Source organism: Aquila chrysaetos, chromosome Z, assembly GCF_900496995.4.
Source record: "Aquila chrysaetos chrysaetos chromosome Z, bAquChr1.4, whole genome shotgun sequence".
NCBI classification, from domain to species: Eukaryota; Metazoa; Chordata; class Aves; order Accipitriformes; family Accipitridae; genus Aquila; species Aquila chrysaetos.
Window position 1 is genome coordinate 64,022,573 of NC_044030.1, and position 19,023 is coordinate 64,041,595.

At 38.8% G+C, this 19,023-nt stretch overlaps 1 protein-coding gene across 3 annotated transcripts in view; it reads right to left on the bottom strand.

Annotated features, from left to right (window-relative positions):
- NLN (neurolysin) overlaps positions 1-18,980 on the bottom strand; it is a 44,724-nt gene extending 25,744 nt beyond the window's left edge. For 2 of the 3 annotated variants that reach the window (XM_030003232.1, XM_030003230.1), the window contains exons 1-3: positions 18,828-18,980; positions 5,601-5,857; positions 2,995-3,143 (exon numbers count right to left, since the gene is read on the bottom strand). In XM_030003232.1, coding sequence (XP_029859092.1) covers positions 2,995-3,143; positions 5,601-5,857; positions 18,828-18,859 — 438 coding nt within the window. In that variant the 5' untranslated portion in view covers positions 18,860-18,980. Of the gene's footprint in view, positions 1-2,994; positions 3,144-5,600; positions 5,858-15,627; positions 15,797-18,827 lie in introns of those variants that run through there. The other variant, XM_041121030.1, reaches the window with a different exon arrangement.
- Between the last annotated feature and the right edge of the window lie 43 nt (positions 18,981-19,023).

The window sequence follows — 19,023 nt, forward strand, 5'->3', positions numbered from 1 at the left end:
AATAGCTTCTAGTCTTAATATTAGCCTTTGTAAAGTTTATCTGCATCACAGACATGCTTAAGATAAGGATGACACACATTCAAAAAGACCTGTCAGGTCTTTAAGGATAAGCAAGCATATAAACACTCATAGGTGCAGGAACCAAGGGCGCTCTGTGGTCATCTCTGAATTTCAGTCTGGTCAGGATGGTCTATGTCATCCTGTGTTTCTTTGATGAACAATTTCCACAACAGAAGTGCTAATTTCGAATATACTACACACATGAAATTTTGGAACTTTCCAAAAGTTTTAGGATGGTCATGGTTGATGATTTTATATACCATTTTGTACTTGTTTTGGACAACCATGCTACCTTATTCCATGAAGAAATCTTCAGGCAGAGTAAGAAACAAAACCTACTTAGAATATCATGAACAAAAACTGCAGCAGCTGTTTACATCAGGCTGAGTTTCCCAAGGGCATGTGGGTGGAGAAGATTGGCAACGTTCTTAAGCATGCCTCTGCTAGCCAACACGTGCAGATGTTAGGAGTAATAAAAATTTAAAATTATAGTTTCACTACCAAATTCACCTTTATTAAAAGTTTCAGACCCCAAAATAAAAGTTTTCTAAAGAATAAGATCTGGAGCATATTGAACAACATAAATTTATGCAGGAATTTTTTCCCCTAATGTGTGGAGAAAAGAAAGAGACTAGATTATTTTCAGGTTTTGTTTTTTTGTTTTTTTTGTTTTTTTTTTTTTTAATTAAATATAAAAACCTCACACATCTTCCACTATCAACAGGTCTTAAATAAAGCAGAAATTAGAAAGAATACTAAACAGTTGTTAACTTAGAAAAGCGTAGTCCTTGTTAAAGGGAGCAAAAAAATTCAGGATGTCACTGAGATCAAGCAGATTTAATTATCTTTTAGTGGACTGACTGTATTATAAATAACATGGGAGTGTGACAGCCCTCATTCTCCTCACCACATTTTAATCTGGCCCCTGTGCTGGATCATGAAACTGAATTCATATACCTGAACTATTAAATCCTCAGTGAAGCCATGAAAAACCTGATTTAATCAAAATGTTTTGCTGGCTCATTTGAACTGATAAAATTATTTCAGCAAAACATTTCTGGGTTTGGAAGTCTCTTTTTTTTATGTGCTCCTGGAACCTGACTTTTCACCTAAAAGTTTCTAACAGGAGAAGGCATTAGAAATTTAGCAAAAATTAACAAGAAGTTTGTGATTTGGAAATAGCAAGAGCTGATCAGTCTGGCACTATTGGCAACTTCACATCTCTTCTACAGCAAAAACTGCTACTACTTTCATAGTTATTATGAAGTTGATACATGCTCAGAGGTTGCATCTCTGGAAAACTAATACTAAAACATGCTTGCATGCTGCAGTTAAGAAAAATCTCTGAAAAAAATTAAATGGAGATTTAAGCAACTATTGTAACTGTTATGAGGCCAAGTATTGCTGCAAAGGAAAATGAAGTAGGAAAGCACCAAATGAAAAAGATGTTAAAAAAAAAAAAGATTCTAAGAAAGTAATACTAGGGAATAACAGCAAACAGTTTTCACTAGCTACTATCAGAAATTCCTGTAAATTAAAAACAGATAGATACACAGATATGGCAGATTAGTCCTAAATGTATCCATGTATACTGTACTGGAAAATGGGGAAAATCACAGCAAATAATAAATAAATATCAACCTTTTTAATTACTAGCAACAGAGCAGGGAAAAAAAAAATCAACATAAGGCACGGGGGGAGAGGGGGAAATCAACATAAGGCACTATCTGCCAACACACAATAGAAGGTCCTCAAAATGGGGCTATTAAATACCTTCACAAACACAGAAACAACACCACCCAGCTAGAGAAGAACACTTGAAAATATGCCTAGAAAACACAGCAATAGAAGACAATGGTATTGGAAGGCATTTTAATAAGGTGCTGCAAATATTATTCTGGTTCCCAGCCAATGCTGCAAAAAGCATAGACAACAACTCCAAGAAATAGGGCTCCAATATATTATCAGCATCACAAGAAGGTTAAAAATCGATGGGGTTGAAAGAGAAGATTCACATCCAAAGCATGGACAAATGTACATATTTTAGTTTTCACAGCAGATAGCTTCCTTGAATTATCTTTAAATTACACTTTTGGAAAATTATTACTAAATGTCACTAGATGCATTTGAACAAAAACAAATGTTCTTCCTGTTTGAGCTACAAAATAAACTGAATGAAGAATACAAGATACCTGTAGGTGCTCAATTAGAAGGGAAGCTAAACAGAAACACAAAAGGGATAGAAGCTAGTTTAACAGTAAACATATCTTTTGACTTAGTTTTATTTTGAGGCTTATGACATGAGGTGTATACAACGTAGCTGTCTATAATTAGCAGATCAAAAGAGGTAATTTTGGGCGTCACTCCCAGTTATATGTTCTCATTAACTTTCATAACTTAAAACTCAACTTTAAAATTTCAAATTCTCCACTACTTCAATAAAGCACAATTTTGGACACCAATTCAAAAGCAGTAAGCCAACCTAAATACATTGCTATATTGCCTCTTTTCTTCTTCCCACACTGGTGATGCTCTGGGCAAACCAGTTCAGGGAGCTCAGCCAGCAGAAACAATATATTTTATTTTTCCTGATGGGTTTACTTCTGCTAGCTTAGCTTCCTTGTACCAGCTCATTGGAAGATTAGACAAAAATCAAAGCTATTGCAATGGAGAGAGAGGATATACACACCTAGACATGAGACACAAAGAGTGGGAGCACCAAGTTACGCTGGCTTAAGTTTTTGTGGAACCACAGCCTTTTTGTATAGCCGTGTCCCACTGGAAAGATTTGACTGGTATAGACACAGGGGAAACACACACAGTGATGGGGATCTTGAAAACTGCTATGGATACTAACTTCTTTAGAGAAAAGTTTTTCACTGCTGGAATTTTATCTACATTTCCACAAGTTATGCAGATATCATCATGATTTACCTGCAAATAAACAATCTTCTGAAACACATCTTCTCTCATGCTCATCTCCACATCAAAATTAGAAAGCTTTTTGTCAGCTTCTGTACTTGCTAAGCGTACCTCTTTGTCAGGTGAGACATGCTGGGGAAAATCCAACATGCTTCTTTCCACTGTTTAAATAAAAGGCAATGAACACTTACACAAAAGGCTAGAAATGCTTTAAGGTTAAGGAACTTCCCCCCCTTCTGATATTTATAGAAGACATAAGAAACAAGTACCCAAAGCAACCTGACACTTCAGATCAGGCTTGAAGCAAATAAAGTGATTACAGATAATGTAAAAATGAATAGGTGAAAGGACAAAACCTCACACCATTATAACAAATAAACATTTTACAGACACTATCTATTACCCAAGCCTAATTATCTCATCTTCTTAATTCTACAAAATCAACTGAAGGGTGTATAACTATAATACATAATTTTTGAAAGATGAACCATTTGTAATTGAAGACTGACATTGTTTCATGGCTGGCACAGATGCTTCCATGTTAGCATTTAAAGTGAAAAGCTCTGAATCTTTCAAACAGGCCCATCTGTCCTGAAGTTATCTTCACATTGTTATGAGAACGGTGTCAAATCCCCATCTTCTCTTCTGTGTTTAAGGAGAACCAATAATGCAAAGATAGAAGATGCTGTCTATGTATTCTGAACTTCTAGAGATCAGAAGCTGAGTAATACTACTTTTTTAGAATACACTTCTGCGATTAAGTAAATCCTTGCTTATTAAAGGAATATTGCATCTTATAATGACATTGAACAGAAATGCTAAAATAGAAATGAATCGTCATGACTTAGTTGAATTAACTTAATTCAAAACCAATTATAATTTCACTCCCTTCCACCTTCCCAAAAGCACATTTTAGAGAAACAACATTTCTAGGATGATTTAAAGCTTTGTAATTTCATGTAATCTGAAGCTGGTTTATCAAACCCTGAGATACTCTCAGCCCTTCAGAAACCTTCGGAATGCAAACATGGGCATATGTTTCTTCTTAAAGTCCATAGGAAACTGCCCCCCAAATGCCCTGCTCCTGAACTCATGCCAAGATGTTTCAAAATGATGAAGTGGGTTTTGGCAGCTTCCAAGTGAAATGTAAGGCCTGTGTCTTTTCAGATAATATGTTTCACTTACTGGGGGAGGTCTTTCATGTACATGTGAAAAGGACACACAGGCCTTAAAGATCCAAGGTTCTAATGGAAGTCTTGCTGTGGTAATACATCCTTATCATATGCCATGGGCTGTTTCACTGGTAAGTCATGCTAATTTCCCATACAGCTTTGAAGATTAGCATTAAAAGCTTACATATGACCCACTACTGCAATAGCACATAAAGAAAAAAAAGTACATCTTGGTAGATGCAAGTCTTGGTGGCTATGCTGAGAGGCCGATGGCCACTATTTGCTGAATCAAACATAGATTTTCCTTCTAATTTAATTTAAACCAGAGTTTTATACCTTGGTGAAAAGGCTTACAATAATTATACCAAATACATTGGTACAATTAAAACTGAATCTGACAGGAAGCTGTTTGAGTGAAGATTACTCAGTCTTTCTGCCAGTATCAATTCCAGTCAATTCACTGGATGTGCCTAAACTGTAATTCTAAGTATGTGAAAGCCAGACTAATATTACAGTACAATCACTTGAGCTGCAGGCTGCTCTTTATTGCTAGGCAAAGATTTTGTTCCAAGCCAAGGTGGCTGTTTTCAGTGCTTCTGTTGCTACTGCAGATTTTTTTAGAGGATTTAAGAGAACTTGACATTTTATTACACTGACAACTTTTTGAGGGTCATGCAGTCACCATCTGATAGGTTTTCCAAAATAAAGCTACCCAAGACATACTTTTTTCTTATCTCCTCTGACTGACAATTATTAACAGATTAACTGAATGACCTGTGTTTGACCATTAAACTCCATCCATGTATTGGCAGGTCTTGATAATTCATCCAGAACAATCTAGATGTGACTGCATGACCAACACCTCTCCCTGGATTCTTCAAGGCCTTGCAGGCCATAATATAAAAGTGAGCAAGTAAAGCAGTCTTCCCCCATTCTCAACCCTCACATTTTCTCCACTAGGAGCTTATCAACCTTTCCATTGTTCCATTTGACTTGCTTGTCTCAGATTCTGCAGCGTCTGAAAAAAACACTGCGTATCAGGTTTGTACACACCACATATTGGGTAGTCTACACTGTTGCACATTGTGCCCTAGCCATTGTACACAGCTGGAAAAGAAAATGTAACTGTGTGGAGCTTCACATGCAAAAAGAAAATAGGTGACCAATGCAGTTCTCTGGATGCGTCAAAGCAATCAACAGCACAGCTTTGCTAATACTTGTTTTTGTCTCTAGAATAAAGCAGCAGGACTTTGTAGCTGATCATGTTACATATTGCTGAGAGGTCCTGAAAGGTTATTATGACCAGAGGACCCTTGAGAGGCCCCTACACATTCTACATGAGAACTGCATGGATCAGAACTGTAAGCAAAAACTATCTTGTCTCAATGTTTCTTTAAGTGCAGATGAAATGCCCTATAGAAAGAATCACAGAAAACGTACACTAACCTGCATATTCCACTTCTATATCTGCCAAGGCCCGTACAGTATTTTCATGTGTTACTTCTCCAATATCAAGCATCCCAACACTGTCATATACATGCTTTGTCTTCCTGATTAGTTCTTCTGTTCTTGTTCTAATTTGCTCTGGTGACAGGTCCCATCTCAAAAGGTTTCGGCCTGCTGCTATGTATGAAGAAGCCTTGAGCTGGCTAGTAATTTCTGCTCCTAATGTCATTGTCAACACAAGCCGTGGCCCAATGGACCTGAAAGTATAAAAATGATCTTTGCATAGCAATATTCTAGTTCAAGAGGTAGTTTACAGTAACCATTAAAAAAAAAGGCAAGAGACCTTTAATAATTACGGAATATTTTTAGAAGCAAGAACAAAGTCCTTTTTAGAGCCATAACTTGTTCAGCAGGACCATACACAGCAGTTACCCTTATCAATTAAGTCTATTTAAATAAATCAGATGTCTGTCTTGTACCTTTTCCATCTAGAGGATGACTAAGTGTGGACAGGGATAAAAACTTTGGTATTGACAAAACCAGACAAAGTTACTATTCAATCTTCTAAGAAAAACAGAATTACAGTTACTGAAAATCTACAGAAACAGACAGTATTTGCATTTTTGAAATAAGGAATAAAACCCACATAGTGATTTCTAGATTATTAAGAACAAGAACTGCAAAGATGCACAAAACAAGACACAAAAAAAAGTCATGTTCATTATAACAAATAGTTTTATATTTATACGGGATGTCTACCACACAATCAGCCATGGGAAGAAAACTTCTAATTGTTACTTACTTGAAAATGTATTCCTTTAATTGTTGTGGATTTTAAACAGACAGTTTCACGCTATTGCCAGAAGAGGTACATAAGTTTACTGTAATTGATGTACTATTAATCCTGGTTATATAAATCAACTATATTTCAGCTTTAGCTAGCAGAAAAGTTTACATATGTAACTGATGTTACCCAATCAATGGCTGCCTTTTCACTACTCTTTTTGACATTAAAAAAAAAAAAAAAAAAAAAAAAAAGAAAGAGACTTGGAGCCATGGTGGCTTCAGAAATACAGGCTTCTACCCTCCCACCCCAACAAATGAGCACTCAACTTGGTTGTATAAAGGAGAAGGATACAGACTCAGGTAACTGACTGAAGTGGGGCTAATAGAAACCCACACAGTCAACAAGATGTCCACCTGGTCACTACATTAATAGCTCAGTTATATGTGAAGTAATTGCTGAGGAAGATAATTTGATAGTAATTAAAAGACAGCTGGCATTCAAGCAGTAAAGCTTGCTGCAATGTTTAGTATCATAGGAAGATCATATGAGCATCATAGAAGGATCTCTGGTTAGCAGAGACTTACTATCTGCCTCCCTATTTCAGTCACATAATTTAAAAATAAATAAATAAATAAATAAAAATATTGCATGTTGTTATGGTAATAATGACAACATTTTCAACCATAACTAAAGAGATACAAGAACACACACAGAGCTTGTTACTAAAAGGGATGTTTACTTCACACTATTGTATACCAAATACCTTCTTCTCTAACACTAGCCACTGTACTTGTACTAATTTCATTGCAAAACCAGTCTGGTATGTGCATAAGTGCTCAGATAGGTTTTGGCATACAATGCAGGGAGCATGCATAAAAGGATAGGCAATTTTAGCCTGAAGGAAGAACAAAGCAGAAGAGTGAAATGCCAACAATCCGAAGAGAGCTGCACACAGGACTTCTGTTTGAAAGTAAGACTTTTTGTTAAAAGGCTCACTCATCTATAACAGGAATTCTCTAGAAATGGCCTAGCCAAAACTATTTTTATGCAAGACAAAAATGAAAGACAACATTTCATAGAATCATAGAATGGTTTGGGTTGGAAGGGACCTTAAAGATCATCTAGTTCCACTCCCCCTGCCAATGGCAGGGACACCTTCCACTAGACCAGGTTGCTCAAAGCCCCATCCAACCTGGCCTTGAACACTTCCAAGGATGGGGCATCCACAACGTCTCTGGGCAACCTGTTCCAGTGCCTCACCACCCCCACAGTGAAGAACTTCTTCCTGATATCTAATCTAAATATACCCTCTTCCAGTTTGAAGCCATTACCCCTTGTCCTATCAGCACATGCCCTTGTAAAAAGTCCCTCTCCAGCTTTCTTGTAGGCCGCCTTTAGGTACTGAAAGGCTGCTATAAGGTCTCCCTGGAGCCTTCTCTTCTCCAGGCTGAACAACCCCAACTCTCTCAGCCTGTCTTCACAGGAGAGGTGCTCCAGCCCTCTGATCATCTTCATGGCCCTCATCTGGACTCACTTGAACAGGTCCTGTCTTTCCTGTACTGAGGACTCGAGCTGGACGCAGTGCTCCAGGTGGAGTCTCATGAGAGCGGGGTTGAGGGGCAGAATCACCCCCTCAACCTGCTGGTCGTGCTTCTTTTGATGCAGCCCAGTATATGGGTGGCATTTCCATCTACACTTTACGTTGAGAATTTTTTTTTCCTTGTTACCACAGTTTCTTCAAATCCTCCCAAACCAGTGTGGGCAAGAGGTTTACTTTTCCATTCTACTGGCTTACAGAAACATCAATGTCCAGCAAACTGATGATTTAACTCTGAAAATGAATCCTGAATAAAGAATATTCCTTCCACCTCTGTTCTGCCTCTCTGATACCAACTCAGTTCTGACATTAACGCTTTAGTAGCTTCTCCATTGGACTACTGAAACTTCAAATCTCATTTAGAAGTTTATGATAAATGAAGCTGCTTTCATGAAAGCAAAATGTTAAGTATTAGCATTCTCAGAATGCATGTTTCCCACCTCCCAAAACCACTGAATCCTACCCTGAGTCTACAAATCCTTTAAAGAACAGTACTTCATTAAGTCACAAACAGCTTCCCACTGGACTGCCCTATGTCTAGTTTTTCCACACATTGCTAGCGCAGCTCTTGTACAACCTCATGGGAGCTGAAGGGGAACCTCCTCAAAAAGAGGTTCAAGGCTCTGAACTCTACACCCCACCCCTCTCCGAGAACATAAAAAAGAATATGAAATGTGCCAAATTAAGGTACAAACAAAAGTAAAATAGAATCAAAGGAAAAAAACCACCCTGAACAACTTAAAAGCTGGCAACTATGCTAAAGTGCAGGATGTGAAGCAGATACCTCTTTTTTAAAGGGAACCTACAGCTTTCTGTCATTCATTACCTTGACCTAGACATGCAGAAAACACAGCCCTGTCACTGACCAACTACATATTGTCAGAAACAAACACTAAAACAGTCAAAGCACCAACAGATTATATTAATTTCAGCCCGTCCAACAAGTTTAAGCAGTAATTAAAGTCGGACTGATTTCATGAACTTGAATGTAGGCTCCCTGATTACCATAGAGCACTACTTTTAAACACCACAAAAAGATGCCACATGATTTTCTTAGTATGTTGGCTAGTTGCATTGAGGAATACACACACAAATTTGACAGCTGCATAAATGATTGCCATAAATGCCAGCAAGTTGTTGTCTATCTGTTAGAGACAGGAAAACACAGAACTGTCTGGTTTTGAAATGCTGATACTTGTATCCTCCTGCTGATACAAGGAAGCAGTCATTTATGTAGATTAACAAAAGCACTACAAACTCAGAAAGACCTGCAAGTCTTTCTAATTGCCCAAACGAAGGTGGGCCTTCAAAACCTGTAATGTAACATTTCACATAAAACCAATCACTACATGCAATTCTTCAATTAACCATTTACTGATATGTGTTGTTACCTTGCTACCAGTCAATCAGATTGTACTTAGGGCCAATGTAACTAACATCAGATTAATAAAAGACAACGCACAAGCACAAGTGAAATCTTGGCAATTTCTTTCATGGCTTAGTATTTCATATTGTTTCTCTACATAAAACTTTAAATAAATAAATTCCCCAAACTCCATGTATCATACTGCAATAAAATTGGTAATTTACTAACTACTAACAATGCCAAAATTAAAGATTAAATAGACTATAAAGAAACAAGAAGGAAGAGTATAGCTAAGACAGTATGACTGTTTAAAAAATGCCCTGCAACCAGTCTTGACATGTTATTAGAGGGAAAATATTAAACCAAATTGTATCACTGTGGGAAACTTCAACTTCCCAAATATAAACTGGAAAAGAAATTCTATTAATAATGGTAGGAACCAGATGCAACAGCAAACAGCTTTCTTCAAATAGCAACTGAACCAACAAGATGCAATTATTATTTTAGGCTTGCTTTTGGTAGATGGCAGCAGCATTATAGAAGAGCCAACCATTGCTTGGACTGAGCAAGCAGAAGTTGATTCAGTTTAAACTAGATGGAAGGATAAACAAATGTAGGTCTGTAAATAATGTTACATGTATACTGCAATTATCCCATATGGCCATGGGTAGGCTTTTGCTAATGCCTGAACTGACTAGTTCAAGCTGTTTCAGATATTACACTCAATTTTCTGCAGTGCAGTGTAGAACAGTAGATATATCTAAACAAGCCTGTGTTAAGGATAAGGTTCATGTCCAGCAGCAGTATTGCCTTAAGATATTCCTCTTCTTTCCCATTCCTCCCCCTGCTGCTCATTTCTGTCCCCATACACCACTCCATCAATGACTGCACCATAAGAGTTGTGCTGGACTAAACGAAGGATCAAAAGTGTCAACTGCCACCTAAGCCTGCACTACTGCTAGAAACACTTACGAAATGCATGGATTTATTCTAGCAAAAAAAGTCTCAAGATGATTACTGTCATTAAGCATACCATTTAAATGCCCCAAAGTGAAAAGACCTTTTGATGCTAAGAGACAAAACTGACATAAGAACAAATTAAAATAAATTGGTCAGGTATACATGTAAGCTAGAATTTTAAGAGATGTTTGTAACCATCAGGGCAGTGAGATTCTGGAACAGCTGCCCAGTAAGCACCAGGAAGTGAAAACACCTCTATTTATAACATGGCCCTTGTTCAGCGTATAAAATGGATTATATTACTTGGTTACCTAAGGCAGCACAGGACTAGACTTTGTCACCCTGGTTGTCCCTACATTGCATTTTACTATGAATATCTAACTGGCCTCTGTTGGCAACTTGCGCTCACCTTTTTCTTGGGTGAGTCCTACGGCGTCTAATAATGTCGGTGGAATGACATACAGGGCAGACTGAAATATATTATGCATTTGTGCACTGCTTCATCCATCCACAAGAAATTCAGTAGGAAAGGCACACAAGGTTTGGTTTGGACTTTCAGCTACAACAGAGTATTACAGAAGCAGCTGTTCTCACAAATTATGGTATTAATCTGCCAATCCCAAAAGCAGTAAGAATGATAATTTCTACCAAAAGCAGTGTAAGTTTAGTAACAACTTAAAGCTTAGTAGCTACTTCTAAAAGAGGATTTTTAAGAAAAAAAACAAAGCTTCTAAGTTACAGACTGCAATTGTTGTTATTTTTGCTAGAATGCCAGGTAATTTATTTTACCAACAAATCTGCAATTTGATTACTTGCTGCTTCTGGAAAATATAAATTTGATTTGATTTTAGAAAGGAGAAGGACCTTTACAATACTCTGTTACAGCAATAGAGTGGCCAACATAACTGCTGCAAAGACAAACAAAGCAATTGAATTTACAGACTGATTTTTAACTTGTGCAGTATTTTAAACATATTAAACATTTATGTAAGTCTGGTTTTGTTTAGAAACATTTTCCGTGACTGGAACACACCAAGCAACCCTTTGTTGGCGTGTTCCATTGACGGTACTAAAATACAATAAGAAACCCACGATCTATGAAGCAGAAGCAGCAAAGGGTAATAGCAGCTTTAGAAAATACAAACACAAAAACCTGCAAGCTTGTCCACAATCTGGTCCCACTACTGATAATCACTTTATAATACAGTCAAGATTTAAGCCTGCTGTCTCATTTAACTCTGATTACATATTGATAGCTATGACTCCATCCAAGACTCTTTGATGGTACTTCCAGTTTGCAAATTAATCTTCACCTAAACAGTATTAGTTACAATGACAAGTATAATTTTACAGAATAAAGTGTATTAACAAGTGTATTTCTGGAAAATATATATACAGACCAGTTTACTGTACTTGCCAATAGATCTGACAGTTCCATGTAGCCACACAAAAATCGGAGTATATCAGCTTCATGTAGGATGGAAAACTATATTTGCTGCTGACAAAAGAACGGGGATAACAGCTTCAGGGGTAAAGTGGGAGCCAAGATTTTAAAAAAGAGTATAGAGAGAAAGACAGAGAGGGGCGGCATCTCAAATTCAGGTAACTTAGTCATCTTCTAGTTTTTTAATACTCTAAGGGCAAATAAATACAATCTTTTCTTGCTGCACCTTACGTATACTTCAGGGGACATTCCTACGGATATAAGCAAGAGCAGATTTGCAAATCACGACGAACACAATGAACAACTTTTTCAATCAGTAATTTACTGTATAAAGCTTTGTAAAAGCTGCCAATTTAAAAATTAATAACAACAGTAAGACCATTTTGGTCTTTCTATCTTTTGAAACAGCAGATCTGAGTTAAACAACACTTCCTAGTCTTACAGGCTGCAGGAGAAGCAGGGCTGCCTGCTGGAAACTAGCAAGACCATATTAATCAGGTAGCCGCAATCAACACTCACAGCGTCTCAGTGTTTCGACTCCACCTAGTGGCCTTGTTAAAAAAAAAAAAATCCAACAACAACAAAACCCCCAAAACCAGACATGTCCCATTAAGGCAATATAAAAACTGGCAGTTTGCCTCTGGACAATTATTTAGTAACTTGAATAATATGCCATATGTTGGCATTTCTCTGAAAGTAACACTCAAGTGCTACCAAACATATATAAATGATAGCAGACAAGCATGGTTTAAGCAAAGCTTTAAAACAGTTAAGCCTCATATGGAATGGATTACTTTTTTTTTCTTTATATGAAGAAGTTAAAAAGCATTTCAGAAACAAACCACAATGAGTATTCAGCAGCATCTAACAATGTAAGATACACTGCAGTCAGTCTGTGTTCTCAGGATGGATTTTAAGACAGAAATGTAATAGGCTAAAGTCTTTATGCTACTTAGAGATCCTTAATTCTTGCTTGAGTTTGAAATATATCTCCATATTGTTTCACTTTTGACTCACAGTTTCAGACAAGAAGTAATTGTATATTTTATAGTAAATCAAGGACAAAATCAAGCAAAGTAAGCAGAGGACTGAGTAACCCAAGGCAAAAACAAGAATGGGAGAAAAAAAAAAATCCAAGACAGAACAAGCAAAGTACAGTTAAACAGCTCAAGGCTAATCACAGGGCAGCATTACTCCTACTGAGCCAAAGGAATGAGACTACAGCCCCACAATATAAGTTATCACTTTTTCCTGCTGGACAAACACATCTGAAGTCTTTGTTACACTTCACTTCTCAGTCCTTCCAACTGTTTGGCTCTTGACAGTGTATGGAACAGTGAATACATGCCTTGAATTCCTCAGCCATTTTCCTTAGAAAAGTGTTTGGCACAGACAGCTCTCACTATAGCAAGATGATAGCATGTTTAGTACTTCCTAATTTAAAGCTCCATAACTGCCATTAGAAACTGTTTTTTTTCTCAAGCTGCATTTGAACGAATAGCAGAAAATCTAGTGCCTTTTAACACTAAACCATTAATTTTGTCACTACACCTTTCAGAAAAAAAGGATTCTCTGCAACTTAATTCACTGTACTCTCTACATTGATTATACTCCTGTAATAGATACTCTTTTAGCTCTTCAGATCAACGTGAGCAAGTAAAAAAAGCTACAAATTATACAAACATTTTAAAATCTTTATTGATACATACATTACCCTCAGTGCTGCTTTAATGACCTTACTATCCGGCAACCAATGTTTACTGGTTTCTCTGATAGAATTAACATCAACAGCAAAGTAATTGAAAAAGGCACTCTATGGCAACTAACACAAAATCCAGACCTTAAGTAGGAACTCATACATGTGCATAACATGTTACAATTTACTTACATCCTCTCCCCTTCCCCCAGCCCCTTCCAACTTTAAACAAAAGGAATTTGGAAACTGGTCTGATTGACGTTCATAAGAGGAGGTGATTTCCTCCACACAGTAATCTGGAGTGGAACACATTGAAGGGTCAGGGTACTGTTTCTGCAGTGTCTGATCTCTAAAATTATGGTATCCATGGTTCTAGGAAAAAAAACACCCAAACAACCAAGCAAACCCAAACCAAACCCCAAAATTACTAGGGCTGCTAAACTAGGCTTCAAACCCATTCTGTGAACTGAATCCATTCTGTGTCACAGAAAACCTCCATCACAGCACAACTTGCTTGGAGAATCCTAGGAAAAAGTTGAGAGATTTTTCAACACTTGCACACAGACTGTAAGTGTACTACACTGAACTTATTGCAGGAGGTGCTCATTAAGGTTATCTTACTGTTTGGTTCTACCATCAGGTGAACCATGGAAACACAGTGGAAAAAATACTGCTTTTAAGGCCCTACAGCACTCTCAGGTGCTGCTGCATAAGCATCTATCATATGTCTATCACGCCAGCAATATAAACAGCAGGTAAAGTGCAAACACCACACACTATGACTGCCAGGATAGTTCAGTACTTGAAAGCAGTAAGCTAATGCATGAAAAACAGCTTGTTGACTCCAACTAAAAAAGAGGTGGTGCTGCAGGACAGAGAAAACTATTGAGGAGGGCTTATAAACACAAAAGGTTTCTTTGATTTACACCCACAGTTAATCAGTTCAGCTTGCACCATTGAAATACTCTTTGATTTCCTACTGAATCTTAAGTCTTACACAATCAAAGTGATGAGAAATGTTCTTTGCCATCACTAGTTGGTTAGTTGGAAAACTATGCCTTCGTGGCAGATGATGACCTAATCTCACTTACTTGCACCATTTTAAGTCACTGTTCTTCTTGGGAAAACTGCATTATAGCCTGCTGTGATTGTTTCAATGCTTGCAAAATCCCAAACAGCGCTCTGTGCTACAGTGTGCCTGCTCAACACCACAAACTAGGCAAGCAAATGAAGCCTGCTTTCTGCTCTGGCTTTTGAGTGAACAGCGACTTAACAACACTTGAGTCCTTCCCAGGCTGGTTCCAGTCTATGTGAAAGATTGTTCCAGCATGATAAGTATGGCCAAGAACTTCACTCATTTAATACTCTACAGCAGAAATAAAGTGTCTCTGTTAAAGACAGAACTCTTAGAGAAGGTATGATGAACACACACACACACAATCTTATTTTGGTCAGAGACAAGTGTAATTCCACCCATCCTCACCTCGCCTCCCTAATCTAATTACATATAACATGTACTGGAAAACACTCTCCTCTACAGATGGAAATCTAGACTCACAAATCTACTGGAATTTTTTGAAGAAGTCACAATAGACAGAGATCAGTTAATATAAGCTCTTTGATTTCCAAAGACTGCTGACCAAAAGGTCCTAAAGACACCATGCTGCTGTATGATGAGAAGGGAGATTCTATTACGGATAAATGGTTAAAAGCTAGGAAATAAACAGAAATGGCTGCTCATTTTTCTGAATGCAACTAGGTGGCCAGGGGAGCCCTGCAGGGTTCCATGCTGTGTTCTGTATTCTTTCATATATTTATACCTCATCTACAAGAAGGCGGTATTAATGAAGTGACAAAATTTACTGATGATAATGTAGTGTACTAAAGGCAGCCACAAAGAGATGTGAAAGAATGTCACAACACTGAGTAAAGTTTAAAGCCACTAACAAGGTGAATTTCAGTCTTAATAAATGTGAAGTGACACACACTTCTGACTTTTTATACACAGTGATGAGCTGTGAGCTGATCTAATCATACTGGAGACATAACAGTTTAACAAAAACATCAGCCAAAAAGCAGCTGAAAAGAAGGAAATGATAGGATTTAGTAAAGGTGGAGCAGAGAACAAGACACAGAGATCCATTATACCACTCTGTAATGAAGCACACACATACTACATGCAGGTCTGATCTTCCCAACGCTTATAAACTCTCTTATCTCCTGTTTTCCCAGCTGCCAAAACCTTTTCCTGTTCTACCAAGTCATCATGAGTTAGTAACAATCAGCTGCAGTGAGCAATGGACTCCATTCAAAGAACAACTAACTAGACTGGATTCTTCATACTGGACACCCCCTGCCAAAAAAGGCGGGGGGGGGGGCGGAAAGGCAGAACAGAAGAAGTACTCCAGAGATTTATGCAATCATGAGGCTGGACAGAATGAACAGGGATCATTTTTTCCCCCATCGCCTCCAACATAACTCAGGAGGAGATCAAACACAGTTTTAGGAGGCAGTTTCAATATAAAAAAGGTACTACTGGACAAATTTTTGTACAAGATCATGAGACAACTGTTTTTGTGGTGGGAAGTTCTCAATTCCTAGACTGTTCTGAAAATATAGTACTGAACGTTCATCCTATCTTACATGCTTTCTGAGGTACCTGACCCTGGCTCCTGTAAAAGAAATGACAGACTTTTGAACTAAACCAAACCATTTAAAAGAATTTTTTCCAAGCAAGGCATTTTATTCCTTTATAGAGAGAATGATAGAACAGGTATGTCCTCAAAAGACATTAATTGTATTGCTTAGGGTGGTCCAGCTGGTGCTCCATGGGTCAAATTCAGTCCACAAAATGCTTCTGAGACTGACATCTTTGTCTCAGCCAGTCCAGGCAATAATTCTGTTCTGCAAACTGCAATAGACAAATTGTTCTTCTGGAGCCTGCTGTCGTTAGATAGGTGGCAGCTGTTGCTTTGGACCACAGGAAATAATTGCTGCTGCAGTACACAGAGGAGGTTGTGCAGTCCACAGAGCACAGGGAAAGGGAAAAATGTTCCAAGTGTACTGTCTGGCCCTTGCCATTGGTGAGATGTTGGACCTGATAGTCTAATGAAAGCATACGCACACACTACGGTGATAAGTACGAAATAAGAAAGTGACTATAAAAGTTCTTCCTGTTTCTTTGCCTCCCAACGTCATTCTTCCTCCTGCCTCTTTCCCCTAGCTCCTTTCTTGCTAGTTTACCTCCTCATCAAGAGAAAAGCCAGTGTTCAGAGTTTCTTTCCAGTAATGGAAATCTAAAATTAGATCTTAAATACAAATTCTAGTTTTTCCAGAGTCCATGTACATATATTTTCCTATGAAAAACCTGATTTTTAAGATTTTCAGAGAAAGACTCCAGAATTCAAGAATCCTAGAGAATTATTTTAGGACACTGAAATTATTTAAATCATTGTGTCTATTTCTATTCAGATTTTTTTTCTATTTCTATCAATATCCTCAAAAAGCAGACAGACTACTGTGCTTGCTTAATTGATCTGCTTCTCAGTCTGCCTTTTTCCATGCATTTTATTGAACTAAATATTAATCTTTGAATCTTTTGTATTCCAATAGGAAAAGTATTTAATTGGAAATAGCCTCTCTCCCAAAAGCTGCCTATCTTAACCAAACGAATCAAACCCTTAATGTAGTTTTATTCAACGTAAGGCATGATACTTCAAACTTGCTAAGAACTGTCATTTTTATCCCATGTTAAGATGCCCTTGGGAAAAATAGAAGCTGAGAATGTTTCCTATTCAACATTTCTGTGACCAGTTGATTAACTTTTGAAAATTAGAGGTCACTATTAGGCATTCAAGATCACTCTTTGTTGTGAAACAATTATTTGGGCACACTCAAATGATAACTGGGAAAAAAAAAAAATCACAATTAAGAAAGTGCAGCAATCATTCCCCACTGTACTTACAAGTGATGAAAAAAAAATTTAAATTAATACCCAACACTTTATTATTACTTAAGAAGGAGGTACCTTCAGTTTCCAAATACAACTTGCAAACAAAGATAGACCTTTAAATTTTTTTCTAAAGAAAAAACCCTTCCATCCTTTTTTTCCTTTCCGTCTTTTTGTTGGAAAAATCTGTAGGACAAACAAGGACAGTCAACACAAAACATGGAGAACAGTGAAAATCACTATACAAAAAGAATGCAAATGCATATTGGGAAAAAAAAATAGTTGTGCACTTGATTCGATAACAGTAAATTTGCCAGTTCATTTACAACAGCAGGAGCCTGATGAAAAGAAGTTATTCTGGATCTTATTTTCTAACTGCTAGTACCCCTCAATCCCAATTTGACCTGAACAAAGGCTGTGAAATAGAACAAAAATGGTAAGGTTTATGCAGTAGAGCACACAACTGTCATTTCTCAAAAGTCCACAAGAGGTAACCAGCTTCTTCATTCTACACTCAAATTGAGCTCCATTCTCATTACCACAACGTATTTACATTGTGACCCTCCTACTATTTCCACGTTTCCTATTAAATCTGGTCTTTTGCTTATGTTCTTCTGCCCTCTCAATTTCTGCAGTGATGGTCATTTGCCTAGTCCATCTAGAAGTGCCTACAAGCCTTCTTCCACACTGGTTTTCTGGGTCCATTTGGAGCTAGTATTCATTACAGAGAGAATAATTAATCCCTTATTTTAAAACCCTTCGATAACACAGTTGTACCTATCTCACCCCTCATATAATGTGAAATAACGACACACCTTTTTATAAAGCTATTAAAAACAGATTGCCCGGTCTTGCTTCACATACACCTTGCCGCAGAGCCCCACTGCTATAGCCTTAGCCCTCACTCTATTGTTTTCCTACCCACTTATCCTGCGGTACGCCTGATACTCGGTGCAAGAATTACACAGCGGAGACCTCGCCTCACCCGCCCTGCCCACCTGGAAGGTGTACAGAACGGAGGTTGTTTCAGGGAAGGCGGACTGCGGGAAACACGCCACGAGCTGAGGCAATAAACCCCACAGGCTGCAAAGTTTCCTGCCCTATTGTCTGCCTGGCCCCTTAGAGCACGCCCCGCACACCTGCAGCCCACCGCCCGCCCCGCCCGGCAGGCCAGCGGGCGTTTCTCTCCTCAGAGCCGAGCGGCCGCTCCCCCCTCGGCCCGGCCGCACGGGGGTCAGCCAGGCCCCACCGCCGGCGCCGCGCCAAGACGGCGGGGCACAGCCCAGGCCGGGCTCCCGGAGGGACGAGGACCTCCCCGTCAGCCGCGGGCGTCTCGGTGCTCTCACGGCTTCCAGTCAAGGCGGCCCCCACACCGGAGACCGCCCGCCGCGGCTGGCCGTGAGGCGCCCCCTTCCCCGCCGCGCCTACCTGCGAGCCGCGCCCGCGCACAGGGCCAGCATGGGGAGGGCGGTGAGAGAGAAGGAGAAGGAGGAGGGAGGAGGAAGACGGGCTGGCTTCGCTCCCGCTGCCGCCCCGCCCTCTCGCCGGCCGCGGGCACAGCCCTCAGCCCCGCGCCGCCGACCTGCGCATCCGCTTCCGTCGCCGCCTCCTCACGCCCTTCGCC